The 27,682-nt window shown below is 49.8% G+C and overlaps 2 protein-coding genes and 1 long non-coding RNA gene across 4 annotated transcripts in view; 2 read left to right on the top strand and 1 right to left on the bottom strand.

Annotated features, from left to right (window-relative positions):
• The first annotated feature begins 321 nt into the window (after window positions 1-321).
• Window positions 322-5,368, top strand: DLX5 (distal-less homeobox 5). Its single transcript, XM_081834699.1, has 3 exons — window positions 322-822; window positions 2,661-2,845; window positions 4,483-5,368. Exons 1-3 carry the CDS (start codon window positions 462-464, stop codon window positions 4,807-4,809), a joined length of 873 nt encoding a protein of 290 aa, XP_081690825.1. The 5' UTR covers window positions 322-461; the 3' UTR covers window positions 4,810-5,368.
• Window positions 5,369-15,156: 9,788 nt separating this feature from the next.
• The window catches only part of LOC309325762, a 66,364-nt gene continuing 53,838 nt past the window's right edge, over window positions 15,157-27,682 (top strand). The window contains exon 1 of one of the 2 annotated variants that reach the window (XR_014149973.1): window positions 15,157-15,353. This is a non-coding gene — a long non-coding RNA (uncharacterized lncRNA). Of the gene's footprint in view, window positions 15,354-24,853; window positions 25,064-27,682 lie in introns of those variants that run through there. The other variant, XR_014149974.1, reaches the window with a different exon arrangement.
• Window positions 17,228-23,201, bottom strand: DLX6 (distal-less homeobox 6). Its single transcript, XM_081834685.1, has 3 exons — window positions 22,090-23,201; window positions 19,972-20,165; window positions 17,228-17,780 (listed from the first exon to the last, which is right to left on the bottom strand). Exons 1-3 carry the CDS (start codon window positions 22,682-22,684, stop codon window positions 17,529-17,531), a joined length of 1,041 nt encoding a protein of 346 aa, XP_081690811.1. The 5' UTR covers window positions 22,685-23,201; the 3' UTR covers window positions 17,228-17,528.

The following is a 27,682-nucleotide window of genomic DNA, read 5'->3' as shown; positions in this document are numbered from 1 at the left end:
TCGACGGTTCTTTTCTTTTTCCCTAACGCCCAAAATTCCCATCCTTGCTGGCTAGGAGAAGAGAACCCCGAGATAATGGTGCTGCTCGTATTGCTTTTTTTTTTTTTTTTTTAAGGAGCTTGAATGGAACTTTAAAAAAAAGGGAAAGAATGAAAAAAGCAGAGCGCTTTGTTGTGCTAAACTAGTTGGACGAGTTAGGGTGTCGCTGCTGCTCCGGAGTGCTCTGGCCAATGGAACCCAATCCACCCCGCTGTGCGTAAGAGCGCAATTAAGGATTTAACCAAGCCTCTCCGCTCCCTGCGAGCAGTCTGCCAGAGCCAGAGCCAGCCCCAGAGAGCTCCCAGCCGCCGCCGCCGCCTCCTCCTCCGCCTCCTCCCTCGGTCCCTCCCCCCCGCCATGGCTGCCTAGAAGACCCAGCCGCCCGCCCGCCCGCCCGCCTGCTTGCTGCCTCGCCAACTACTATGACCGGAGTGTTTGACAGAAGAGTGCCAGCCATCCGATCCGGAGACTTCCAAGGTCCTTTTCAGACGGCTGCAGCCACCATGCACGGGCACCCGCCGCAGGAGTCGCCCACTTTGCCCGAGTCGTCCGCCACGGACCCCGACTATTACAATTCCCCCGGAGGAGCCCCGCACGGCTATTGCTCGCCTTCGTCGGCTTCCTACGGCAAAGCGCTCCATCCTTACCAGTACCAGTACCAGGGCATGAACGGAACCGCCGCCAGCTACCCAGCCAAAGCCTATGCAGACTACAGCTACGCCAGTCCTTACCACCAGTACGGCGGCGCGTACAACCGGGCGCAGAGCGCAGCCAGCCAGCCAGGTGAGAGGCGCCGACGGGGAGTGGGCTGGAAGCGGGGGCGGGGGACTAGGAAGATGCCCGAGGAGGGGTCTCCTCCTCGCGATCTGGGGTCACCGCGGACCCTTTTGGTTACTCGGACAGTTTGACCCCCAGCCCACCCGATTTTTTTCTCCCCAATCTGGGCTGGGGGGCGACGAAGGAGGTTCACAGCCTCTCCTTCCACCGCCGTGCAAAAAAATTGCCTCGTTCCCGGTTGAAAAGCCAGAGAGAGGCGGAAAGAGAAACCATTCAATCTGGATTCTTTGTTGTCTCCGACTCCGGACTGGGAGGCAATACATTGAGGGGAATGGGAACAGGGGCTCCGACATTGTGTGTGTGTGTGTGTGTGTGTGTGTGTGTGTGTGTGTGTAATAGAAAGCCACGGTAAGTAGCTGTGGCGGGAAGGGGGTAGGTACTGGCAAGATTTCTACCCTCCTGCACACAAGATTTTATTGCAAAGGACTGGGCGACGTCGGCGGCACCCCGCGAAGACAGGCCGAGTTTTGGGGGGGACACACAGCAAACTTGTGGGGGAGAGGGAAGGGGAAGGATCTGATCTCGTGCCTTCTTTCTTCCTCCCCACCCCCTCCCCCACCAAAACAGCCCTCGCCCGAAGAGTCTTGCTAATATTAGCTTCCAAAATGGAATGAGGGATTAATCCCACACACGGAGACGCGCGGTTAAACTGTTTCCGTGTGGGTTCCACAAGAAGCAAACTCAGGGAAATCTAGGGCTAGGCAGGAACAGCTCAAATCCTCGTCTCTCCTCCATGCCCCCCCTTCATTTAAAAAACAAAACAAAAACACCGTTGTGGAACACGCTTATCCAATGCGATCCGGAACAATTTCAGCTGAATGCACGAAGCCTCTCAAATTCATGTTTATATATAGTCTGAATATATATGAATGAGAAATGTTTTTTGCTTCCACCCCCTCGCCCTATTGCCTCTCCTACTTGCGCGTGAGTGTACATTTCTTGAGATACGTTGTTTGTCGCTCCCATCAAAGGCGAGGGGAAATGCCAGTGGCGCGTTAAGTATTTGTAAAAGGAACCAGACGCATCTGTGCCGCTTCTCTCTCTCTCTCCCACCAACCCCGGATCGGCGGCGAGATTATTCTGAATAATCGGCTCTCTGTCTGGGCCGGATTTGGCTACTTTCGGCTGAAACGGAGGAGAACCGTTTTCTTGTGGCGATGCGGCCTTTGAACTCCCTAGACCTCAAAATTGCGTGTCCCTAGTCTGCAGAGCTTGGGCTGGGCTGAATTCATGAGGCTTCCATTCAAATGGAGAGAGGAAGAGGGAGACTGTCTGCTTGTTTCCATGCATGAAAAATCAATAGACACTGGATTGTGACCTAAAAACGCCCGGGAACTTTGCTGCTTGTTAGGTTTTTTTTAATTACGGGAAGACAAAATGGTAAAATCTAACCTGGGTCCCTTCTTCTCTCTTTTACGAAAACCGAGGAGCCAAATACCCCTTGGGGAAATAAAATATAAAATAATATTTCGGTGGAAACCTGGGTGCTGCTTATATCCTCTCTCAAACTCACTCCCAAACACATACAGTCTTCCCTTTGCAAGAAATAGTCACGACGGCTGTTCCTACCATGTCAGTTTCCCTCTCCCCCCGCCCTCCCATGTCCCAATTTTCCAGGGGTCTCTCGCGCTTGTTTGTCAGCTTCGCGGCCGCCACGTCCGGGTCAGGGCTGCGATCCTGGCCTGTCCACCTAGGTGCGGGCTCCTTCCTGTATTCTGCCGCTGGCGTCCTCTGCCCCAGTTCTAAGCTTCCTTTCTGATTTCCTCCCCGCTCCGATTGTTTAGAAAAAGAGGTGGCTGAGCCGGAGGTGAGGATGGTGAACGGCAAACCAAAGAAAGTGCGCAAACCAAGGACTATTTACTCCAGTTTTCAGCTGGCGGCCTTGCAGAGGAGGTTCCAGAAAACCCAGTACTTAGCCCTGCCGGAAAGAGCCGAGCTGGCCGCGTCTTTAGGCCTGACGCAGACGCAGGTAAGGCCACGGTGGGAAGGAAGGGCGACCCTGAACATAAAAAAAAAACCTATCCAGATCCTTCGCAATAATTCCTACTTGAGCGGGATCCACCCGTTCACTGGACATAAATACTATGTAAATTCTTTGCAAGAATTCCTGCTGGAAGAAGAGTCTAAAGTATGTTTCTGAGGGGCCTTTATTTCCCTGGTCATGTATACAGAATGTATAGATATTCACACTCAAATTCGGGTTATTTCTCCTTTTGTACCTTGGGGTAAGGCCAAGAGGGCGCACCGCGCAGGAGTTTTTCGCTGCTGCTTCCTTCCCTTTTTGCTCTGCGGTGCCTTTCTCTTCAGCTCTCTCCCCAAATCTTGCTTGCAAGATTGCAATGGCCTTTAACTTCCACGCAAGCATTTGCTTACTTTTTAGAAAAGTTAATGAGATTGAATCCGATGGGGCCGGGTTGGGCGGGGTGGGGTGGCGGGGTCAGTTGTTTTGGTGAGGATCGGGAGAGAGAGATCTTCAAGTGCGCACCAGCCTCGCAGATTGCGAAAGCGCACCGGCTTGCGGCGTAGAAGACCGTGAGCCTGCTTTGCATCTCGCCCTGTTGACGACGCGCAGTATTTTTGTTTTGTGTCTCGCTCGCTCTCTCTCTCGATCTTGCCGCACAAAAGATTGGAGCGGGGGGGGGGGACCGCACGTGGGTGGATCTCCTGCGTTAGGAGCTTGCAAAGTGCAGCTGGACCCGGGAGGGGCTGCTTGTCAGACCATTTCGGTGCAAAGGGGGGAAAGAGTCTTTTGTGTGAAAGCAGGTTATCTCGGGATTGGGCTGGTATTGTTGCGCTGGGGCGGGTGTGGGGAGGCTGTTGCGTTGGGAACACAAAACCGACTGCAGCGAGAACAAAAGCACTCGTGCGCGCACTCACCCACTGAGTAATGTAGGAGTTAGGATCTGCTGCTGGTCCTTGGCAGACCATAATCAAGACAGCCATCGTGTCTTCTAGGCTCCCCGCCCCGCTTTAGCCTTTGTTCCTTTTGCTTTTCTTTAATTGAGAATAATATTCATTTTTAAAAAAGAAATCCCTTAGGCAGCTGCCGCAGGATTGGGGGGGAGGGAGGCAGTCCTGGTGTCCAAAAAATCAGAGGCCAAGGAGTGTCTGGGTTTTAGCATCCTCAGAGTCCAGATCCTGCTTTTCTGATGGCCCGAGAGAGGCCCGATCTAGCACGTGAGCGCATGGTGATCCCTACTGTAAATATTAAAGTAGATGGGGCAACTAGACTCTGGGATCTTCCTTGATTCCATTGCTGGCGGCTCCCCTCTAGGATCGCCTTGCAAGTGCCATTTGAATCCTCGGGGCCTGTTTCACCGTCCCTGCCGTTTCCATGGAAATCGTTTCCTTGGGAATCCAACACATAGCAGCCCCCCGGACTGACCTGCGCGCATGGGGCATGCATAGATTTAGAGGGAGACCTTGTGCTTTTGAAGCAAAAACGAGAATGAAATCAAGGCGTCCAAATAAACGTCCGTGGGTGGTTGTGTTTTTAAAAAAGGGTTTATTTCCTTCTTTCTTGTCACCCATTTATTTATTTTCTTTCCCTCTTTTTCTTTCTTTCCTTCACTTCCCTCTTCTTTCCCCCCCTCCCTCTTCCTTCAGGTGAAAATCTGGTTTCAGAACAAAAGATCGAAGATCAAAAAGATCATGAAGAATGGCGAGATGCCCCCGGAGCACAGCCCTAGCGCCAGCGACCCCATGGCTTGCAACTCCCCGCAGTCTCCCGCCGTGTGGGAACCGCAGGGCAGCGCCAGGTCTCTGAGCCACCATCCCCACGCCCACGGGGCCAACTCCAACCCGTCGCCCGCCGCCACTTACCTGGAGAACTCCTCGTCCTGGTATTCCAGCGGTAACGCTCTCAGTGGTCACCTGCAGCCCCACGGCTCTCTACAGCACCCCTTAGCTCTGGCTTCTGGGACAATCTACTAGAATAGGATTCTTTTTTTAAAACAAAAAAAAAAATCCTCTTTCCTCGTTTTAAAACTCTTTACTTTTTTTGGGACACTTGGCGTTTTGTTGATAAAAGGAAAAAATGCATATTGTTGACTCTCTTTTTTGTTTTGTTTTTTGTTTCGGGTTTTCCTTTTTTTCAGGGAAAGGGGGAAAAAACACTATACAGGATGAAATGTGTACAGCTCCTGCATGTAACTTATTGCATTTCAAAGGAAATTTTCTCCCGCCCTCTTTTTGATTTTGATTTTTTAACAAACAAACAAAAAAAGACAGACGAACTTTGGGGTTGTTTTGGGGGGGGAGGGGGGAAATGAATGGTGGCTTATTTTTTACTTCATCAACTGTGGACACTTTCAAAGGTGCCTTGAGAAATCTGATGACCTCAACCTTTCCCCCCAGAGACTTTCATTTTCCCTTCCCAACAATGTCATTTTAACCCTGTACATAAGTGTAGATAGAAGGAATTAAACTGTATATTCTGAATAAATAAAATTATTTCCACCATGAGAACAGGAGAAGAGAAAGAGGAAAAATATGACGCGTTTCCCCTCTCTCCGTTTGTCGAAAGGGACTAGCTGGGGGGGGGGGCGGGTTGTGTGTTATCTCAGACTCCTTGCTCCATCTTTTAGATTCATTTTATTTGTGGGGGGGGGGGGGAGATTGCCCCGTATGGCCCGATCCTCGGCTTACCAATTTACCTGTAAGGCTGGGTAGTCGTTTAACATGCTGGACTGGGCTTATAGAACCCGGCACGTACAAAATAACTCCCCCCCTATAACATCCCTATTTTAAAGCCTCCATCATAACCTCCCCCTCCCCTCACCCCAGCTATACAAAAAGCGACTAACCCTCGAACGAAAATGATCTGGAGATGAAAAGAAGCGCTGGGAAGTGGCGGGGGGGTTGCAAATCGCTCTGTGTGCTTCTCTCTACTATAAAAGCAATTATCTGGGAGAAAGCCAGCATCCCATCGTCTAATTATACAAATTACATTTGCTTTTTTTTTTAAGCTGCTAAACAGGGCAGTAGACTAAAATGTGGACCATCCCCTCCCATCTCGATTCCTTCTCTCTTTTTCTCCGGGTTGGGAACACAAAGGCGATCTGCAAAACCGGGCCTGGGTGGTTGTTAGCCGAGGAGCCTTTTCAAAGGCGAAGGCGATCATTATCTTTTCCTTCGCTCCTGACTCTTTCCTTCGCTCCTCCTCTTCGCCGATACTCCGCACCCTCCTCCAACCCAATCCCGAAATTAAATTCTGGGCGAGCCACCCGAGGGCGACCGGAGAATGGGGAGGAAAAGGAAAAGGGACCCCGTGTGGCCATTCACACGTGGCATCGCAGCCCTCTGAGTCCCCGCGTTGCGGGATGGAAGCAAAATGCTCGAAGGGAGAGACCAGATAGCTGGCTTCTCTCCCCAACCCCCGTACGGACTGGAAAACAAAACGAACCCCCTGGTTCCCCACCCAAAAATTATTTTGTCTTTCCGGATCTCCGCTTGGCCCAGGAGCAAATTCAGAAAAGGGTTCAGAGCAGGCTTGGAAAAAGCACCTTTGGGTTTTTAAAAATATTTTGAAATGCATTGGGAACCCTGACCCCGTCTGTAAGTAGAAAGTAATACATCAGGAGATACAGCACCGAAGAATAACAGTTGGGTTGTATATTTTTTTAATGTTGTTGTTGTTAAAAAAGAAAGAGGGTTAGAACTTTTAAAAAAAAACCAAAACACCACCATAAAAATTACATCCTGTCATCTGCTGATTTCAGTAAGAGATGTTCCAGGGTTTGGAGACAAAAACCTGAAAAGGCACGCTTTGTAGCCTCGGGCGAATTTACCTGTCTCTGGTTGTCTTTGCCTTTCTCTCCCATCCCCCACCTTTCTCCTCTTTCGGTTTTGGTCTCCCCTTCTAATTTAATTTGGAAACAGAGAGAGAGAGAGCTAAGCCGTTTTTTTGGAGGGGGGGCAGTAATAGGTTTTGTGGAACATTATCTTGTGCACATATATATTAGAATAAGATATTTGTTCGTTTGGAACGCGCGCGACTCGGTGTGTGTGCGCGTGTAAACGGAGCTCCAAGCCACACGCGCCTTGCCCCATTGTTCTCCCCCCTCCGCAGCCGAACCTTTCCTTTCTTGTTGGGGGGGGAGGGGGAGAGAAGAAGAGAGCTTGTTCCAGATCACCCTCCCCTCCCCCATAAAAAGATCTCTTTCAATATGCACTCACGCACTCTTTTTGCAGTGCTTTTCATGAGTATTATTTTAGCAGAACAGGTATATATATATATACATCTCCTGCACCGTTTGATCTGTTCAGCATTCAGTGTGGGATTTCCCTGTTTCTACTACTGTTCAACTCTGGCCTGTTCTGTGGCCTACTTTCCATTAAAATAACCCTTCCTACGGCTCGGCAGTCTTTTTCTTTCCTTTGCAACAGAACCACCCCCCTTGCAAATATCACCTTCTCCTCTCAGAGTTTGCCTTTGCTCTCAACGTGCCTGGCTCATTAACCTGCTATGCGTTAAGCCCTGGTTCAGGGGACAGAAGGATTTTTTATAGACAAATCTGGCTGTGTCTCCTGGTTTTTTTGGGGGGGGTGAGGTTTTTACAACGGATAAACCTTTTCTCTCTTTCTTTATGGTCCGGTCCATCTTGCCCTCGATCCTCGTGGACATTATGCCGCTCGGTTTCAATAGTATGGGATTTCATTACCGCCTCACGTCTAAAAATGGCGCTAGTCTTCATGATCTCTCTCCCCCTCTTTCCTTGGAGCAGACAGTGGTGTCACGATGTGGAGACTATCTAGAACAAACTGAACTCTTCCCAGTCCCCAAGGTCAAGCTCTGGGGAAGTCGACTCCTCATAATCTATTGTTGCTGTGGGCACAAACGTAATCATGTAGGGCACTGCACTCAGGCGTGCATATGTGGGCTTGTATATACGTGTGTGTGTGCGCACTATATCCACATATACTTTTTGGGAGAGTAGGAATCGCTCCGTCGAGCCTTCCCACCCTAAGGCAAGGATATAATCAAGTGTCCTCGGTAGTTTTTAACCTTTGAAGAAGTTTCCCTTCCCTTCTCCTTCCTCGCCCTCGCTTCCAAGTGGAGCTGGGGAGCCACAGCGGGGCGGGCGGAGAGGGAGAGAGAGCCGAGAAGGAGACGCATTCCTGTGGGTGCCGGATGGCTCCAGGGCTCCGCCGCAAGGACCTACGAGAGGGACACAGACCGGAGAGAGAGAGCAGCCCGCAAACTTCGCCTGCCTTGATCTGGTTCCTCTGGGCTCCAGCTCCACCCAGGGGTTCACCCACCAAACCACCCACAGGAGCACCCACCCTCGCTCGCTCTCTCCCTCCCCTTCTCTGGGCAAGGGAAGGTCAGGCGCGCTCCACCAGCGCGACCCACCGCGCAGCTGGGCAAGACCGAGGCGATGGGAGTTTGAGAACCTCTTTGGAGCTCAAGACACAGAATTTTCCCCCTTCGGGTCTGCAGAAGCTGTTTGTCCTTCTGCCTCTTTCTCTGAGACGCGGGCGCGCGCTTGCTTTGCGATTTCTCTCTGCCACCCTCCGCCCTCGGTCACGTCTCCCACCCTAGCGCGCTTTCAGGCTGGCATGGCGGGGATGAGTTTCCTGACCTGTGACTCTCCTTTAGAAACTCTTTTTTGCTTTGTTGTTGTTGTTGTTGCACAGTTTGTTTCTTTCCCCCTCCACCTCCTCCGCGGGAGACCTTAATTAAACCCCATCTATAACCCCGCAGCGAAAGCGTAGTCTCCGTCGAACATTGCTTTTAATTTAAACCAAAGAGCTCCGCACAGAGCCCAGCCAGACGAACGCGAGCCGTTTCCTCCCAGGAGCGCAACTGAAGCAAAAGTTTTCGGGTGAAAGCTGGCAGCAGTTGAGTTACCCCTGGATTTGCTTCGGTTGGGAGATTTAAAATCGGTTCAGCTTCAAGTGAGAGCTTTTGAATTGCGGTTTGGATGCGATGCTTCACTCGGGAACTTCCTCCTGCCTTCTTCACCTCTAACGCGGAGCTCTGTGTCTTTGGAATAGACCCGCACACTGCTTCACTTCTGCTTCTTTTTTTCTGGCGTGGGCAATTGGGCCCCTCAATATAGAAGTAAATATCTGGCACAACCCTCTATCACGTTGCAGTGGTGGTGCGTTAAATGGAAGGAGTGCTATTAGAGCACGAAGGTACATTTCCACAGAGCAGCAGTGCACGTGTGCGTGTGTAAAAAGAGCCAGTCCGTATGAACGCAACAACCTGCTTTTATAGGTCATTCCTGGAGAGGTGGATGGATCGTGCGCGGGCGCGTATTTTGAAAAATCCACTGTCGCCGCAGATCATCATCATTTTGCATTTATTTGCTTGTTTATTGGGGCCTAAAACATATTTCCCAGCTCTGCAAGCCTTCGGGGGTCCAATCCCCAATCCCGAGGCGCGTTTTTTATTGCCAGCCGCCAAATGCCAGATATTACGACCTTTAACCAAATGAAAACACCTTTAACAAGCGCGGAGCCTTTTAATGCTTTTGCTGTGCTGAGAGGCTCATTCTACACACACACACAAACCTTTGCCAGCTTCCTCCAGCTTTCGTGGTCTGCAATATATGTGGGTTCTCTGGCGGGCGGTGGGTTTTCTTTTTAACCCTTCGTTCTCCCGAACCTGATCGCAGGAACAGTAGGAGGGGTGAAAAAGCGAGACAAAATTGTGCTGGGGGGGGGGGACGACATCACTGGGTGGTGTATTTTTTTTAATGGTGGGAGTAGAAGAAACACACCAGCTCTGGCATTCTTGAAAATCAATGCAGTAGAAGCGCGTTTCATTTTTCTGGCCTCCCCGGGACTTCTCTGTGGCTGTGATCCTGTACACGCTCGCTTTGCTGGGGAGCAAGTCCTGGCTGAACTCAGCCGGTCTTCCGCCTGAGAAGACAAGTACAGGTTGGCTCGCTGCTTCTCCATCTCCCGCAGCTGCACCGCTTCTTCCTTCTTCCGCAGGATTGCAGGCCGCTTCTCTCTACACTAAACACTCCAGCATCCCGAGGAACCTCCTCTCCGATATCCGAGAATGAAGGCAGCTCAAAGAGCGGGCCAGTTGGGGGAAAGGACACAAGGAAACTCCCCGGATCCGGGAATTTGGAGTCCATGAAGCACAAAGGAGGGCCTAGTAGTCATTGCCAGTTTTGTTCCTCACCTCCCGGGCTACCGATCGCCCACGTTCAAACCCAAAAACTAGTTTTGCGGGGAGGGATACCGATTCTCCGGCAGAACCCTCTGCCCGTTTTCCCCAAACCTAGCCTTTTGACCTTTCCACAAACCAGTTCCACGACTCACGATGCTGTGATATATCCACTTTCTTCTGCCCGTTTTACTGCCACGCCTGCGTCTATCGCCATCAGTTTATAACTGCCGTGCAATCCCACTCATGTCTACTCAGAGCAGGCCCCGTTGGATTCCATGGGGCTTACTCCCAGGGAAATGAGCATAGATAGGATGGTCAATTTGCTTGGAAAGGGGCCTATTGATTTCAACCTTGTTTCGCTTCCTTAGTAGATAAGATACGAAATGCGTTTTACTCGCTAGGAAACTGTTCAGGAACACTAAGCGAGTCTACAGCCCCGATTAGAAATTTCTAAATAATCCCTCCCACACACACACACACACACTTTATTTCTCTCCAACCGTTTCTACGTCTAAGTGGCTCAGGATCGCTGTGTATGTGTGAATATGCATAAGAGCGCGTGTATCAAGTACCTCCTTTGATGGTTCCAATACGGAACAGCCAAAGCAAATTCTGTTTGCATTGTGCATTTATCAGACACCAGAGACAATAGACGAGAGCATTAATCTGCGACAGGCTGCTTGGTTTAATTAATTGCAATTAAAAACCTGCCCGGCTAATTGCCTTTGGGGTTCCCAAGGGCTTGTCCAATGAGTAAATGCGAACGAGGAAAATAAAGGAATATTCATTCACTATGTGGAGACAGCGCGCAATGAAATCGAATTTGGTCTTCTAAGAAGAACAACAGCAACAATGGCTACTACTGCTCTCTTTTATTTTTAAACAAAGAGCATAACCTCAGAGGTTCACAGCCGGATCCTAGCCACTTTCCCTCGGAGTAAACCTGCGATCTCCGTAGGGATATTCTCTAGGAAGCAAAGGTCCCTTTTCAAATAAATGGGTCCACAATCCAGTGTGCTTGGGATCTGGTTATAAATAAATAAAAATCAGTGGGTTGAGGGAATTCCCTTGTGGTCTGTAGCAAACCCTGATGCCTAACCGGAAAAAGAGAGCTATACCTCTGGAAATCAAAGTCTTGAAGGCCAAACAGGCGTGGTAAGCGAATACTTCCACGGCCTGCTCCTGCGCTTCCCGGAGGCATGTCTGGCCGTCCGCTGTTGGAAACAGGATAGTGGCCTTGATGAGCGCTTGGTCTGATCCTGCAGGGATCTTTCTCTCTTTAAACAAAAAACGGAACCAGTGACATTTGGCTCCACGTATGGTTCAATCTGTGCCATTTCCAGCATGGGACTTGTACGCCCTCTTCCCTTTCCTTCTCGCTAACCGGCGTAGGGTCCGGGGGAGAGAAAGGGGGGGGCGGTGCAGCGAAATAGAGAGAGATGAGAAGATGTGGGGAGGAGGATTTCATGCACACACGCGCGCGCTTACACACAAACACACAAAGGGGGGGGTGGACCAGCAGCCCTTGAATACACAACGAAGCCTCCTCTGGCTCGCCTCAGTCCCCTGATTTGCTCTGTTCTTAATTCCCGCTCTTCTTATTCCTCCTCCCCCCCCCTTCCCTCCCTCCACCAGAATCAACCCAGGCTCGCTCTCTCTCTCTTTCTCGCTCTTTCCCCCCTCCCCCTCCCGATTTTGATTTGATCGCTCCCGTTCACATTTCACTTTTGTATTTCTCCCCCCCTCTTCCTCTATCATTACTCATTGAGTGCCCCGTGAAATTACAATCGTACATTTTCAGCTCAGCAACCCATTTGTAGTGGAGGAGAGAAGGAGGAGAGAGAAAAAGAGAGAGAGAGAGAGGTCTAAATAATGGCCGAATTAGCCCTACTGGACAGTTTCAGATGTAACACTCTGTAATAATTATATTGCAGGCTGGATTAGGATGCTATTATCATAATCTGGACGTTTACAATTATCTGTAATTTGCAAAGATGCGCCAGGTCTTGATTACAGCGGTGTTTTTTTTTTATCAAGCTAACCATCACTAAACAGTGACAGTAATAACAGCTAATTTTGCTGGCAATATAAGAGGTGCTGGGGTGTGCAAACAATTTCACACCTGGATATGCTCAGTCAACCAAGAATATAGAGAAAGAGCTTCTGCCCTGAGACTCAGAAAAATATTCTCCTCTGCTTCTCTCTCCACTATAGATTTCCTTAGACCCTCATCTCTGCTTAACAGGTTTTGCACGGGGGTAAGTTTTTTTTTGTTCGGTTTTAAACCTCCTCGACTGCTGCCGCATATCCCATCAGCTGTACCTCTTCACGTTTTAATGATGGTTACTTTTATTATTATTATTTTTATTATTGCAAAAAAGAAAGAAAGAAAGAAAAAGAAAAGAAAAGAAAAAGGAAACCCTGATCATTCTAATTTCTCGATTTTCCTTACTTAGCCCTTTCGATAAGCGAGTTACACGGACGCACATTTATTTATTTACTTGTTTGTTTGTTTGCCTGCTTTTATTGTAGCTTTTATTGGGGGGGGGGCGCTCTGCGGTTTGGGTGGGCGGCTCAGGATTCCCACATTTTCAGTGACTCACGTAGAGGTTCAGAAATAAGGGGGGGGTGTATATTGGAAGGGGGTGTTGTCTCGAAAACGAACCGGTGAATGTGTGTTGCGAGGCGGGGGGGGGGGTGGACTCGCTATGTTGTCAACATCAGTGAAGTGCCATTTGGGAACTCCCGGTTGAGAATGACAAAGAAATACTCCACGGTGTTTTCCCTTCGAAATCTGGGTTTCCATGTTTAATGCAGAGTCGTCCCATTGCTTGAAAGTGGTCTAATCCACTGTGTTAGCTGGTGTGCGTGTGTGCTCCATTTTCCCTAAGTCTGAAAGGATATTGCACGCTTACTTACAAGTAAATCCCATTCGTGGGACGTTTCGGAGTAGACAAGTAAAGAATAGGGCTGTGAAACCCCCTTCGGGATTTCCCCTAGGTAAATGTTCTTAAAAGCAAGTGTGTGTTTTTTCCCCTTTTGTTTTTAAGAGGGGTATGTCGATTACAGCTTAGCTAGACACCCAGCCCAGCAATCAGGCTACCGAAATACCGATTCTACTTTCCGCTCCTACTTTATCCGAGACACACCAAACTGGGAAAGAAATCCCACGTATTTCAATGGCGCACCGCCCTGCTTCTACTTTGGCCTCCTCTGCGAGCCTTTTCAGGGTCTCATCTCGCAAAGCAACCCGTTCATTCTAATGGAGCTGAGAATCGGATGTGTGTTGCCGGGGGGGGGGGAGTGAGGGGGTTAAAATCCAGGTTGCTTGAACAGACTCGAGAACCTCTTCTCGGTTTAAAGGGGCTGTAAATTTGGCCTGGCTGAGTTCCGCCAGTTTCTTTCCCTGTTCTACTTCAGAACATTTACACACACACAAGCAAACACTCCAGTTCTGCGTGGGTTGTTTATTGCTTTTGAGGCTCCGCTTCCTCAGGAACAATCCGGATCTACACGGGCCTTTTGGCTTGGATTTCAATGGAAGAGGGATTATCCACACGCACAAGCCAGTGCGCGCGCCCCATATTACCTCCCCAGGTACCCCTTCCTCTTTATCTGGAAGTGGGATCATTACTATTAGAAATGTGAGGAATTTAAGGGATTTTACGGGTCTGGGGGTGTCCTCTGTTTAGCTGCAAAGAGTTTTCTGGTGAAGCCCTAAAAGGAACCCCTTTTTGAGAAGCCTTCTCAAATCTGGCACAATTGTCCCACTCTTATCTATAGATGACGCTGTTTCTCGAGCGCCTCGGCGTCGGCGTCCCTCACCCTCAGCAGCAGACAGGTAAACCTTTCTGGCTCCCCAGCTAGCCGCCAGCCAGGCCCTTCCTGCAAGCACCTTCCACGATCCCTGCTTTATCTAAACGTCCCTTGAAAAACGAGCAAATCGTCCTTCCGGCTCTTAACACAGACAGGCCGCGCGCGATTCCTTATACACTGCTCAGAGGAAGTCGGAGAGAACCGATTGTCCCAATCCTGAAAGACAGTCCCATTTGAAAGCGAGGGAACTGACTTCTGAGTAGAGCCCGCTAGAGGATTGCGCTGCTACACAACAGACAGAAGAATGGGGAGGGGGAAGACGAGACAGATGAGGACCCTTCTCATCAACTCCCACCAAGAACCGGATTTTGATGGTAGACTAAAAGTGGACCAAGCCCTCGATCTAGTGAAATGGGAGGAACTAACCCGAGAAAGGTTAACATGTCATCCTGGATGCACTGCTCGTGTGTATGGGGGTGGGGAGTTTGAGAGATGTATGTGTGCTGTGCAGGGGTAGAGGTGATGCGTAAGGCCGGATAAATGAAACAAGCCCCTCCAGTTAAGCCAACATACTAGAAATTCAGCGGATTTCAAACTGCCGTCCAAGATACTCAAAATCACGACAGCTCTGTCCCTGATTTCATCAGCGTGAGCCCAGCCATCCTCTAACTCTGCCCTGATCCTGAACATATTTACTCCCTTGGCACTGAAGGCCGCATTCATCTCAATGGTACTCACTTCCCAGGAAGCGTTGCTGAGAACTGGGATCTGAATCCTATCTGACGGGCTTTGTGGCTTCGCTCGCAGCATCCCCATTTTTCCTGTGGTTCCACTGGTTTGGGGAGGATTATCCTTCATCAGAAAGTCTTGGGGGCTCTTCCTACAAAGGGAAGGGGCTACCTCTCGGTTTAAATGTATGATAGCTTTCTCACTCCCTAACACGAATCTGAATAATTCAGTGAACCCCACAACCAGCTGTACCTCAGAAGCCTCTTCCATTCTTCATAGCATTATAATTTTGGTTAATTTTCAATTTTAGGTCCTACGTCTCTGCAATTTGTGTATGAATAACAGAATAATTTCCCTCTTTTGTTTCGCCTTTCCTGTTCCTGAATCTAAATAAAGATGGCTTTTTAGTATTAAAAGTGGAAGAAAATTACAGGTAATTATCTTTGACGGTAAAAACGCTGTAATCAGCGGGCTACATGAAAAATTACTCTAATTATGGCTGCATTTAAGAGAATGGGGGGAAAAACCTTCTTATGGATAAAAACCTTAAATTGTCCCCAATGTCTGCCTCAAATTGGATGGCACTGCAGCTGGGGGCTTTGTTCACAATTGATCCTGGGGAGAGCTGAACCCAAAGTTTCACAGTGGGAACGAGGAGGGGGGGGAAGAAAAGAAAACATTTTTTCCTCCTAATGTAACAATGCGAATGGTAGAAAATGACAAGACTTGATCGGTTTTAAGCCATTCTGAAGACTGACTGAGCGTGGAAGTTGCTCAACAAAAAACCGGCGCTGGTATATTGGTAAGTAGTCTTGGCTTTTGTGTCTAATTATAGTGACTGTCCTTTTGCACGACTGTATGTAGCTGTCATTATACGGAGCACTCTGAGGATCTCCATTGACTTCTGATAAATGGCTCAGTGGTTTCAAGGTTCATAATTTGAAGGATGCCCAGGGCTCTAGCCATTAATTCTCGCAGTATGGGGCATCCTGCTTGTGTGACGAAAGGGGCTTTTCGTGGTGCATGATTTCTCGCCTTTGCACCACCCTAAGAAGGATATGATTCGTCCTGGACTCGGCAATGGGGACCAGGGAGCGATGAGAGAGAGAGAGAGAGAGAGAGAGAGAGAGAGAGAGAGAGAGAGAGACCTGGGGAACATTATTACGCAGCGTTAGGTAGTCTGTTTGGCGGAGGAGCGTGTGAGAGAGCTGGTGGGGTTGCGGGGGGGGGGGGGAGAGACCATCACCCTCTGCCACCTACAAAAGCAGGCAACCTCTTGACTTTTTACCAAATCTTCCAAAAGGCAGTTCGAGGGCAGCTTTCACGCCGCCAGGGTTGAAAACGGAAAAGAAAATTCCGCGGGATTCTGGAAATCCACGAATTCTCTCTGCGAGGCAGAGAATCCGGAAGGGACCCAAGTCGATTAAGAGGAAGCCAGTTTGATGCTGTTGGTTTCAGAGGGTGCAAATTGGCTTGCAGATCCAAAGCAAGTCTCCTTTGCACAAAATAATTTTTACTGGTTAGCCGGGCAGATAGGTAGGTCACAAAACAGATGCGATGTTACGACTGGTGCCCGCGCGTATGTTATGTCTTAAGCATCTATCTAGCTACTGAAGTGATACATCTATGGCATAGATAACTACATGGGCACACATCTCTGACCATTACTATATTATATTATATTCTGTCTGTATAAATCTTAGGCAGGCAGGCCATGCAGAACACGTCTACTCTAGAACAGCCCTGCTAAAGTCAGTGGTACTCTGTATGTGAACTATACAAGGCTTGCCATCCTAAGCACGATTATTGAGGAGGACAGTTCCGCCGAGTAATAAATCTCAAACGACTGCATTTAGGATTTAAAACATGGGGGGTTCCTGGGAAGGCGGGGGAAGATAATCTTTCCAAAGCTGTAGAGTAACGCAGGACTCTTTTGACATTTTGTGGCTTTTACTCTATATATGAAAGGAGACAAAACATACAAAGTATATATACAACTAAAATTCAACAATATGTACAACAAGGTTGCTGGGTAGGCAGCTGAGAGACCGAGAGAGAGAAAGAGAGAGCTGCCAGCCAGGGAGGGAGGGCAGGTGGGTGAAAGAGATTTAAGCCTTAGGATGGGGTGCGGTTTTGGGGTTTGTTTGGGGGGTTTTGTATGTATGTTACTCCCCCCCTCAAATTCTCTTTCTCCTGCGGCAATAATACATAGGGGGTGGGGAGTTTTCTTCTGCAAGCTCCACCGAAATGAATGAGGGCACATCTCCAATTCGTTACAGCGGGGCATGCGCAGGAGAACTTCTGGTCAGTTTTCAGGTGCTTTCTTAGTTTCAAATGACTTATGGATGTGGGAGAGAATATAGTGGATTCGCCCTCACAGCTGCCGGTTCCACTCCGAGAAAGCATGCAGATTTTACTTCGTGGAAGTGTCCTAATTAAACTAGAAAAAAAAGTTTTTCCGCCCGCCCGCCCCCGCCCCAAACGGTACCTTAAAAAAACAAAATCCCTTTCTCCGCCCCTCCCTTTCCAATCTTTTTGTTGTTGTTGTTGTCAATCTCGGTTTAGTGAATAAAAATAGGATCGCTTCTTTTTCATTGAATAAGTTTTGTTATTTTTGTCGTGTGCTGTTGTTTTAAAGTTGCTGCGTGGACTTGGTCGGAAAAGTCTGTAAAAATGTTTTGCTTTTCGACTTGTACTCCCAGAGAGGTTTGGTGCCTCCGAGTCCCAAAGGAAATATCCCAAAGAGGAGCATCTGACGTGGGCCAGGACGCAAATGGTCTCTTTCTGCTCAAGATCAATCGCTGAGGTTTAAAGAGAAGGCGAAGGCGAAGCCGCCCCAAGTCTGTCTTCCTTTGCCACACACTCCAGATTCACCCAGAGCCCCGCGAGCTGCGCTGCTCCCCCCACCCCCGCCCAGCTTGGCAAGGCCGCGCTGGAGACAGCGGCTCCTCCGGCGAGCTGTTTCTCTTGGCCCCGTTCACATCATTTGTGGTCTCTGCATTGTGTCTTGATGTGGAGAAGAGTACCAGTGAGAATAACCAGGCATGTAGCTATTGGGAGGCATGTTGACTCCTTTGGCAGAGGCTGAAACGTCCCAGACAGGAGGCAAACCTGGAGACCGCGGAGACAGGGTGGCAGAGCCCGGCAGGGGGTCGCTCTCGTGAGGGTTGCCGCCTTGCTTGAGCAGTTTCTTGAACTTGGAGCGCTTGTTCTGGAACCAGATCTTCACCTGCAACCGAAAGGCAGAAGGCATGAGAGGTCTGCTGGGGGAGGAGGGGTGGGGTGAGGTGGGGGACTTAAGGCAAATAGTTTCAAATCCATCCATGTATCTATATCTGTCTGTCTATCCAATCTTCCTTCCTTCTTCTCCCTCCGTGGCATGAACTTCATGATCTCCCCTCCCCGCTTCCATGGCCATTGTTTGAATCACCCACAATTAGGACTTGCTTAAGTAAACTGCGCTGAGACTGTTTGGAAAGGCCATTTCCTTCTGGGGGGACAGTTACAATGCGTGAGTCTAGTTCATTTTTCCTTCTTCACGCGTCGATTGAAGGCAACCTACGCAGACTGAGAACCTGCGTGCGTGTATGGATATGATACCCATCGTCGGCCTATATAATGTATTACTGCATAATTGTCAAGACGCGGCTACCGTTTTAGGACCCCGAGTGGGGAGGGGAACCAGGGCAGAGGAGGCAATCTATCCTACCCATAGCCTCCCTCTGTATTATGAGACCCCCCCTCCACCCCCCGTCCTTTTGGAGAGGGCCACAACGCTAAAGCCCTGAGCCATCACCGGCGCCACTGATCTCGATGGGACCGAGGCGAGATCCTAACCACACATACTCAGAAGTTTTTCACCGAAATCAGTTGGACTTACTTCCAAGTAAATGTGCTTAGGAAGGGGTGCCACTTCCACTTTTACGAGTTTTAAGATCAGGCTCTAAAACCGTCTGCAGCTGCACCTTCAAGGGGGGTCTAAATTGGCTTAAATCCCAAAACGCGTCAGTTTTGTTGGATTCCAGCTTGGCCTACAAAGAAGTAATACGTGAGTCAAAAGAAAAAGGAAGAGAGAGAGAGCAGCCCAATTCGTAGAGTGAGGGTGGGGGTGGGGGGGAGAGGAGAGGGCCAGTAGAGTAGATCTATTTCCCTGAGCAAGATGGTGATCTGTAGCTTATCGCGGAAATCATCCCAGTGGCGTAAAACCAACAAAACTGAGCCTTACATACATTGAAAATTTAATAAAGCAAAAACAGTAGATGAAAGTTTAAAAGAACAAAACAAAAAAAGAAGCAGCAGCAGCAACAAGAAGAACAAGAACAACAAGCCTTCTGCAGCAATGTAAGAGAGCTAGGTGTCATTCAAATAAGAGCGTTTTGCAAACATTCCAGCTGGGAAGGTGACAGTGTCCTTTCTCTGTACCACACTTTGGGTGCTCTAAAAGCTCGGATTGCCATTCAATATGTGTGGTGGTGGTGGTGGTGGTGGTAATATGCTGCTCTTTTAAGACACCTCCTGTCTTCTTTTGCCTTCAAGGTCGCCCCTATATCACAATAAGGCACCAAATCCAAAATGCCCCTCTTTGCCTACATTCCTGGCAACCACCAGCGGATCCAATGAACATGGTTTATCCCTGTTGTTTTTGTTTTTTTCTGTCTGGAAGATTACAAACTGCCACAAAAAATGTTTGTTTTTTTAAAAATTATTATTCCTTTCTGCATTCATGAATTCAAATTAATCGTTTTCCTTCTAACCTCGTGTGTCATTCAGGTTTAAATCTGCAGGGAAAGCCAGAATGCACCAACCACATTTAACTGTGGCTTAACTCGCTCTAATTTTGTACACGCTTCCCTTTGATCGTCAGCTCTATCATCACCTTTTGTACATTTCGCCTAAGGGCAAGCACTGAATTTCAGTTACTCATCCAGGATAATTTACTATTGAATATTACTAGGGAAGGTGCGCTTTCTTCGGGCCTAGAGGCTGTGCACCGTATGAAATAGATTTCCATTTCTATCAGCAAAGGATGGGGAGGAGGTTTCTCTGGGCCCCCAACAACCTTTTTTGTTTTATGTATAAATTTATTTCCACCTCAGTGCTTATTATCCGCTTCAGATTTGGGCTGTAACTAAGTAGATGCATGCCCAGATTCTGGAGTGGTGAACTCAAACCTTTCTCAATGCACCATCAAAACAGACTGAATTTGAAAAATAATAATAATAGAGAGAATGATATTTCACCAACGCATACTTGGCCATGTTTTTGCAGTCCACCGACCTGGGTAGCTGAGCTTCGCTTTTATTCCTAGCCTTTGGCGAATGGAAATAGTGATTTGTCTGCTTGATTTTGGCCTGGCCTGGCCTGGCCTTCTCTCGGAGCCCAGGATCTCAGGGATCTCTCTGGACTTCCCCGGGAATTACCTGTGTCTGAGTTAGTCCTAATGATGCCGCCAGCTCTGCTCTCTCAGGAAGCGCCAAGTACTGGGTCTGCTGGAAGCGGTGGTTTAAAGCCTGCAGCTGGAGACTCGAGTAAATGGTTCGGGGCTTCCGGATCTTCTTCCCTTTCCCATTAAATCTTATCTCCCCGTTTTCGATAACTGTGGTTTTCTGTTGATCTGCAATAAAAAGAAAGCACATTTGAAGGGGGATGTCCAGCACAGCGAAGCCCTTCTATGAGACACCCCGGATTTTGTTTTGGGTGCTTTTCATGTTGGGGAGGTGGGGGTGGGATGGGAAATCAGAGACAAAGCCATTTCCATGCCATTACTAACAGAGTAGAAAATGCACGGGGTGATACATAAGAAGGTCAGGCCGCCGACAAATCCTCCAGGCAACCTTCTGTGGCGGATGATTCACTTTGACCTGCAAGATCTACCCGCTTTCCTGACAGTTTTGCTACCCAGGCGTGCTAGGAAATTCATGACGCTCTCTTAATACAAGCAGTACTTCGCTCAAACAAAAACTACTGCTATTTCCAGAAATCCCTGGCCCATGGCAAAACTGCTTCGTTTTAACCGAGAACCTGAAATGCACCCTGTTGCCTAGTTTGTGGCTACTGTATTGATCTCTCTTACCAAAACCTGTCGTCCTTTTTTTACACACAAAGACGCGCGCAGAGTTCATGCTACCTGAGCGTCTCATTTAATATTGGAATGTGTTCGAACTGCACACACAATTTCTATCTCCTAAATATGAATCTATCTCCAATCTCAGCATTTTCTCAAGGAATAAGCAAACAAGCAGGGGAGCATTTCTGCTTCGGATCTGTAGACGTATCTCCACAGCCAACGTGCAGGTGCAAATGATTTTACGAAGGGACGCGGAGCTGCGTCTTCCCTCGGCGACTTTTCCATTTGTTTCTCGAGACGTTTACTGCAGATTAGCCATCCGATGGGTGCACGGACGGGATTTATAATGTCATTTTCTAGGCACAGTGGCAGGGGGCTAAAGATGTGATAAAATCGCGCAGGCAAAAACAAAACAAAACACACCACACACCTCTCCTCTGTAGTATATGCCCAACACAACAAAACACAAGAGTCACCAGCGTCTGACCTGGCTCTCTCGGGCGCTATCCCTGCTTTGGACTCTCTTTTTTCTCTCTCTGATCACCCTGCGTCAAAAGCAACAAAGAGGGAATAATCGTGGCAGAGCAATTCCTTCCCCAAAGCAGCCTGCAGTGCTATGGCCGTAGCAGGAGATGGGCTACGGCCTGGGCGCTCTTTCTAAGCGCATTTCTTCGTCCTGCACAGACCACCGTCGTGGCGAGGGCATCCGCCGCGGGCTAGGCAAACAACATCCTAGGAAGAAGCAAAATCACTCCTGTTCCTCTGGACGGCTACATTATCGCAGAAGAAAGCCAGCACGGTCTTTGCTTAAGGTTTTCAATCCACACAGTCCATGGGCAGCTTCCAAGTGGAGGGCAGCGCCTCGGAGTCCCCGAAACACGACACACGTGCCTGAGCATCCCCACGCGCGTCGGCCGGCGGCCTGCGTCCAGGCACGCGTGTGGATGGATCCCAGAGGGAAACTCAGGATCCGGAGCACGCAAAGGGAAGGCAGGAAAGAGTTGTCGAAATCCGAGTCACGCTTACAGAAAAGCAAGTCCTCTGGAAGCGAATTGTTGTTGTTATTATTATTTTTTTTTGGGGGGGGGGGTGTTACCATCCCAATGAAACCTGCACGGGATCGGGGTGAGGAGATGTCATTTCAAACAGAGATCTGAGCGGGAGAGAGCCAAGGGATCCCCATGCAAAGTAGCAACCCCCCCCCCCCCAAGAAATCCTGCGTATTGATTTGTAAACTTACTTCCGAGGGAAGGTTAAAAGTGGCGAGAGAAGGAGGAAGAAGAGGCAGGCGATGGAGGGAAAGCGAGGGAAGTGCAGCAGGAAAAGGAGACAAAGGGAGAGGAAGGGTATGCGGGAAAGAGAGACAAAGGAAGCCGGGAGCCAGCGGGCCGGCCGCGGGGGCTCGGCCCGGGCATCTCCGCGCCCGTCTCGTGGGAACGCTCCGTCACGCGTTGCCTCCCGTGTCACCCACCTGCGTCGTCCGGCCTCGCCGTCCCGCCCGCGCCTCCTCCTCCTCCGCCTCCTCCTCCTCCTCCTCCGCCGCCGCCGGCGTGGTAGGGCTGCAGGTAGGGGCTGTGCTGCGCGTGGCTCACGTAGGGGTAGGCGGCGGCGGCGGCGGCGGCGGCGGCCAGCGAGCGGTGGCTGTACGAGTTGGCGGCGGCGGCGGCGGGGCCGGCCGGGTAGGGCGCGGCGTGGTGGTGGTGGTGGTGGTGATGGTGGTGCGGGTGCTGGTGGTGCGGGTGCGAGTGCGAGGCGGGCGCCGCCGAGTGCAGGCAGTGCAGCGGGTAGTGCGCGCCCGCCATGGCCGCCGCCGGCGAGCTCTGCTGCTGCTGCTGCTGCTGCTGCTGCTGCGCCGAGTGCGAAGAGCCGCCGCCGCCGCCGCCGCCGCCGCCGCCGGGCGCCTGAGCCCCTGGAGGAGGCGGCGGCTGAGGCGGCGGCGGCTGAGGCGGCTGCTGAGGCGCCGGCGGCGGAGGCGGCGGCTGCTGCTGCTGCCCGAACTCCATGAAGGCGGATTTGGACGAGTCCGGCGCCTCCAGCCCGTCAGCCATCGTAGTCATGGTCATCATCCAAGTTGGGCAGCCAGCGACGAGCGCCTCAGCCCGGCTACTCGGCGTCGTCGTCGTCGTCGTCGTCGTCGCCCCCCTCGCGCTCCCGCCACCTTCGAGGGAGCCTATTAGCCTGCGCCGGGCGGGAATTAGCGACGGGGCTCGCGCGCTATTCCCCCCCCCCCCGGGCGCGCTTTTTCTTCTTCTTCTTCTTCTTCTTCTTCTTTAGCGAAAGCTGAGGGGGGGGGGAGAGAAAGAGAGAGAGAGAGAGAGAGGTGGGAGAGGGGGAAAAGAGAGAGGGGGAGAAAGAGAGAGAGAGAAAGAGAGAGAGAGAGAGGGAGCAATAGGGGGAGAGGGGCCTTGTTAACTGAGGGAGGGGTGGAGGGGAGGAGTGTGAGAGGCGCTGGGGAGGGAGAGAGAGAGAGGGGAAAGGAAGGAGGAGGAGGGGGGGGCCAGAAAGAGAGAGAGAAAGAGAACGGCAGACTTAGTCCTTCCCGGGGCTTTTCCCCTCAAGCTTCTTCTTTCCCTCCATTTGGGGGCTTTTGCTTTTTTTTATATACCTCAGACACACACGTTCCCTCTTTCTCTCTCGCACCCTCCCCTTCTCTCTCTCTCTCCCTCTCTCCGGTTGGGGTTTGTTATTAGGTTTTTGGTTTGGTAATTTCTTTCCCCCTCATTAAGGGGGGGGGGGGACCTTGAGGGAGTTGAAGGCAAAAGCAGAGAGAGAGAGAGAGAGAGAGAGAGAGAGAGAGAGATAACCCCCTTTCTCTTTAAGGTGGATTCTCTTTCATAAAGTTGTGCTTCTGCTTTTCGACTTGAGGCAGCAGGGGGAGGGGAAGGCGCACGACAACACACAACAACAGCGGGAGCGGGAAGGGGGGGGTGAGGTGGAAAGAGAGAAAACGCCACAAGTCGAATGGTTGGTCTCCAAAGGGCAGCGCCTCTCCATTGGTCACTCCGCCCGTGACGTCACCCAGCCCGGGCACTTCTACTGGCGTCAGCGCGAGCCCACCTTCTGCACAACTTCAGAGCTCGCAGCGAGCGAGAAGCAGCCAGCCAGCCAGCCAGCTAGCTAGGCAGGCGCTTGGGGTGCATGTGTGTGTGTGTGCGCGCGGGCGTGCGCGCGCGTGTTTTGCGCCGCACACAACCACAACAAAGCTGCGCTCTGAAGTAGCACCCTCTCTTTTACAAAGCCAAGCACCCTTCCAATGAGCTATGGGGGGGGGTTCCCAATTAAAAAGAAGAATGTGCATTTATTTTCCGTACTGTCGTTGCATCGCAGGCTATCGCTGCCTCGCACGTGTCGGTTAGGATTCACAACAACACTGTGCAGCCTTGGCATTCAGAGCCAAAGCGGTGCCCAGTAAAGAACTGTAAATTATGGTCTAGAATCCTGGATGGTAACTCAGAGTTCTTCTGGACAAAATTAGCAGGGTTCCTTCCTGAGGTATTTTCCTGGTGATGCAATGTGCCCAGGGGAAGGATTCATTTAAAACACACAAACACCCACTACGCGCGCGCGCGCGAACTCCTTTTTCGGAGCGCTGTCCTTGGATCAGTACAATAGTGTCTGCTTTTTCAGCATCCTGCTCCGAGGGCGAATCCTCAGAGATCTGTCAGTAATACATTCCCCCCCCCCCATTGAAAACAGAAGCTCCTGTAATGCTTTCAAATATATGCAAATGAGACATGCGGTTAGTGGTTTGGCAAATCTTGATTGCAATATAAACTACCCGAGGAAAAGTGCCTTCACCCTAAATTTGCCTTTCGATTACAATTCCAGTTGATTTTATTTTATTGTCAACATTGTTAATGATAAAAATAGAGTCGCTTCGCAGTTATTTTTACTTTCCGAAAGGAGGCAATTAGACTTCTAATCAGGAATACACAAAAAGGAGAGAGAGAAAAATCTCCCATGATTAACTGCACTACTTTGTTCAAATTGCAGCTATAAAATTCAGAACAATTTGCCTGTAATGATTATGGACTGGGTTTATTTTGGGAGGTGGAATAAAAGTGGATATAGCATAAATTATCCTCTAATTATACACCAGTGTCGCCTCAATTATCCTCTTATCAAAATGGTTGTCTAACTGCCGCATTTAGTTTCAATTCTCTCCCATTTTTTTCTATAAAAAGAACCTCATACCTTGTTATTATTAATCCATTTATTATTTGCTAGGGGATTTATAACAGAACATCCAGGTGGTATCGCCACATCTCTCGCAAAGATGGACTGGGGAAAGACATTAAGTTGGAACCAACACGCCAGCGGATCTATCTCGTTCTCATTCTGGGGGACAAGTCAGCCTGTGCATTCTTTTTTTAGGCAAAAAAAATCTGTCTTCCACTGAGCAGGGAAACATTAGGATCTTTGGAGATTTACGGAAGAGGAGTCAGGTAGGGGGGAAAAACCAGACCGCTTTCAAGGGTGGGGGAGAGAAGAAGCTAGAGAAAGTTGGAGAGGCTGATAAACCTGCCGGCTTTCCCTACATTGGCAACTTTTCTCCTGGAGGTGGGGGGGGGGGGATTTATCCAGACCAAGGGGACGTGTGATATGACATTGCTACGAGATTTGTTTGTTGCAGATCTGGCAAGTATTTATTTTTTAAAAATAAGGCCTGGCATTGAGAAGGATCAAGAAGATGTTCTCTCTCTCTCTTTCTCCCTCTCCTTCCCCCCTCTCCCCCCCCCGCCCTCCTTCTAGCCAGGTCTTGACAAACCTTAAGCAAATAGTTGGCTCTTAAGAATCCCACGGATCTTGCCATTTTGCGCGTTGCGCTTTGCGTTCAAAAGGTTTGGTTGCGCTTTGAGATGGGTAAGGCAGAGAGATCACCGCTCTGTTGTTGGGTAACTTGTTCACGGGACAGGGAGTGTGTGCGGTGTGTGTGTGGGGGGGGGGAATGTGTGCCTCTTTCAGAGATGATGGGCTCTTTACCCCCTCCCCCCTCTTTCTCGGCGTTTAACTCCTGGAGCCTCTGGAGTCGGTTCAGTAACTCTGAATGCAGCTCTAAGTGTCTTGCCTTGTTCGCGGAGTTCTTAACAAGAGTCATACTCCGACACTCGAATAGGGTAACCCGAGACGGGCATTTACAAATCTCCAATGCCCTTTTTAAAAAAATAAAATAAAAAAATGTTCCTAGTCCTATGGAAGAACTGGGGTGGTGGTGGAGAGAAAGAGAGAGGGGGCTGTGGAGTGGCGCGATTTTTATTATTTAAGAGAGCTGAGCGAAGGTCCAACTAGCGTTCTGCTGCCAGTTTCCTGAGAGACTTTCTTCCTAGGGTGTAACTAACGCGCAGGTAGATTTGGCAGGTTTATTGCTTTATACCCTCCAGCTTCTTGTTAACAACCGTCGGGGAAGCGGTTTTCTGCAGGTGCCAAGAACAGTCGCGTTTCTCTTTTGCTTTTCGGAAAACACTGGGGAGTGGAGAGAGGACTAGGTTAGGGAGAGTTTCTGTTGTAGGTGTTATTTATTTTTCTTTCTCTCTCTCTCTCTCTCTCTCTGAAAAGCTCTGCCCGGTGCGTTTCTAGGATTGCAATTCCTATGCACGCTTACCTGAGGGTAAGTCCGCATTTGAACTCACTGGCAATGAATTCGGAGTGAACTCGCACAGGATCCGTCTGTGCCTATATATGTGTTTGTGTCCTGCCACACGAACCTCCGTTAAAGCAGATGATATGAGAGTGAAATCGTCAAGCGGTTTTATTTTCAAGGAAATAAAATCAGGAGAGAAACGCGCGCGCGTGGAGCGGGGCGGGGGAAGAGGCTGCGAGATCCATAAGCAGCTCACCAGGCAAATATGTTGGTGGGTAAACTGCCCCCCCTTTCTTTGAGAGTTTGCGATATCCAAGGGAACGAATCCCTATGTAGAAATGTGTATAGAATTATCGTTTGTATCCATCTATTCATTCGCCTCTTTTGAATGGGGACCTTTCTGTATTTGTTCTAAAATGCTCGGCAAGATGTATATCCTTTATCTGTTCTGTTCCATCACTGACGTAACAGACACATACACGCGCTATGCACACACATACACATAGTAAGGTGATCTCTTTTATTGGTCCAACTCTGTTGATATAGAAATACGCCAACTTCTAAGCTACACACCAGGCGGAAGAACTCGGTGCAGCTCGAAAGCTTGCATACCCACCCACCTGCGGTGGAATTGCCCCAAATACAAGATATCATTCTACCTATGTTGCTATCCCTGTTCTGAGCTTCTTTGGCACCCAGACTACAGCATCAAGGTGTCGAGGCACACCTAGCATGGTTGTAAGCACGAATCTCTTACCTCAAAGCAGACCGGTTGCTATTATTGATGTTGATGTTTCGGTTCTCTTGTTAACATTACGCAGCTCTACCTATAGACAAACACAACTCTTAGCAAAATCTGCCTGGCGATTTTTAATACATCCGCACAGGTGGCGCCGACCTCTCTTTAATGTGTCTAGGATGGATGGATAAATGATAGAGCGACAAACTCCCCGAACGATTTTTCTCACCGGGGTTTTCCTCTCGCCACCCCTAACTGGTTGAACTCCCCGGGTCTCATCCTGGCAATTGCTCCATTATCCAAATCCATCAGGCTGGCGGTAACTTTCCGAGGCTCCCATTGGCTGGTCTGAATGGCTCTTGACTTCGAGGAGCCTCGCTGCTGCTCGTAAATATTTATTGTTTTCAGGATCCTGTTGGGAAAGAGGCTCTCACACCTTTAGGGAGCGGCGCTTGGGGGGACGCAGCTAAAATGTGCCTCCTGCCCGTTTCGAACTTCAATTCCCCTAGCCTGTGTGGGAGATCTCTTGCTGCCGATCTCCCCAGCCACCCTCGGATCGATCCCTTAGTCCCCGCTTCCCACAGGGTGCCAGTTCTCCAGCGGAGAAGGAAGGGCGAGGCCTATCCCGGAGGCATACCTGGTTCAACCTCTCGTTACCTTCCAGGGAGGGTGCGGAGGAAGCCCCTGGGGAATCTGAAGGCGAGGTCGTTCTCGGGGAGATGTGGCGGTAGGTGGAGCTGTCCT

This window comes from Podarcis erhardii (genome assembly GCF_964252035.2).
Source record: "Podarcis erhardii genome assembly, chromosome: 12".
Classification (NCBI taxonomy): domain Eukaryota; kingdom Metazoa; phylum Chordata; class Lepidosauria; order Squamata; family Lacertidae; genus Podarcis; species Podarcis erhardii.
This window is presented reverse-complemented; position numbering and strand designations above follow the sequence as displayed.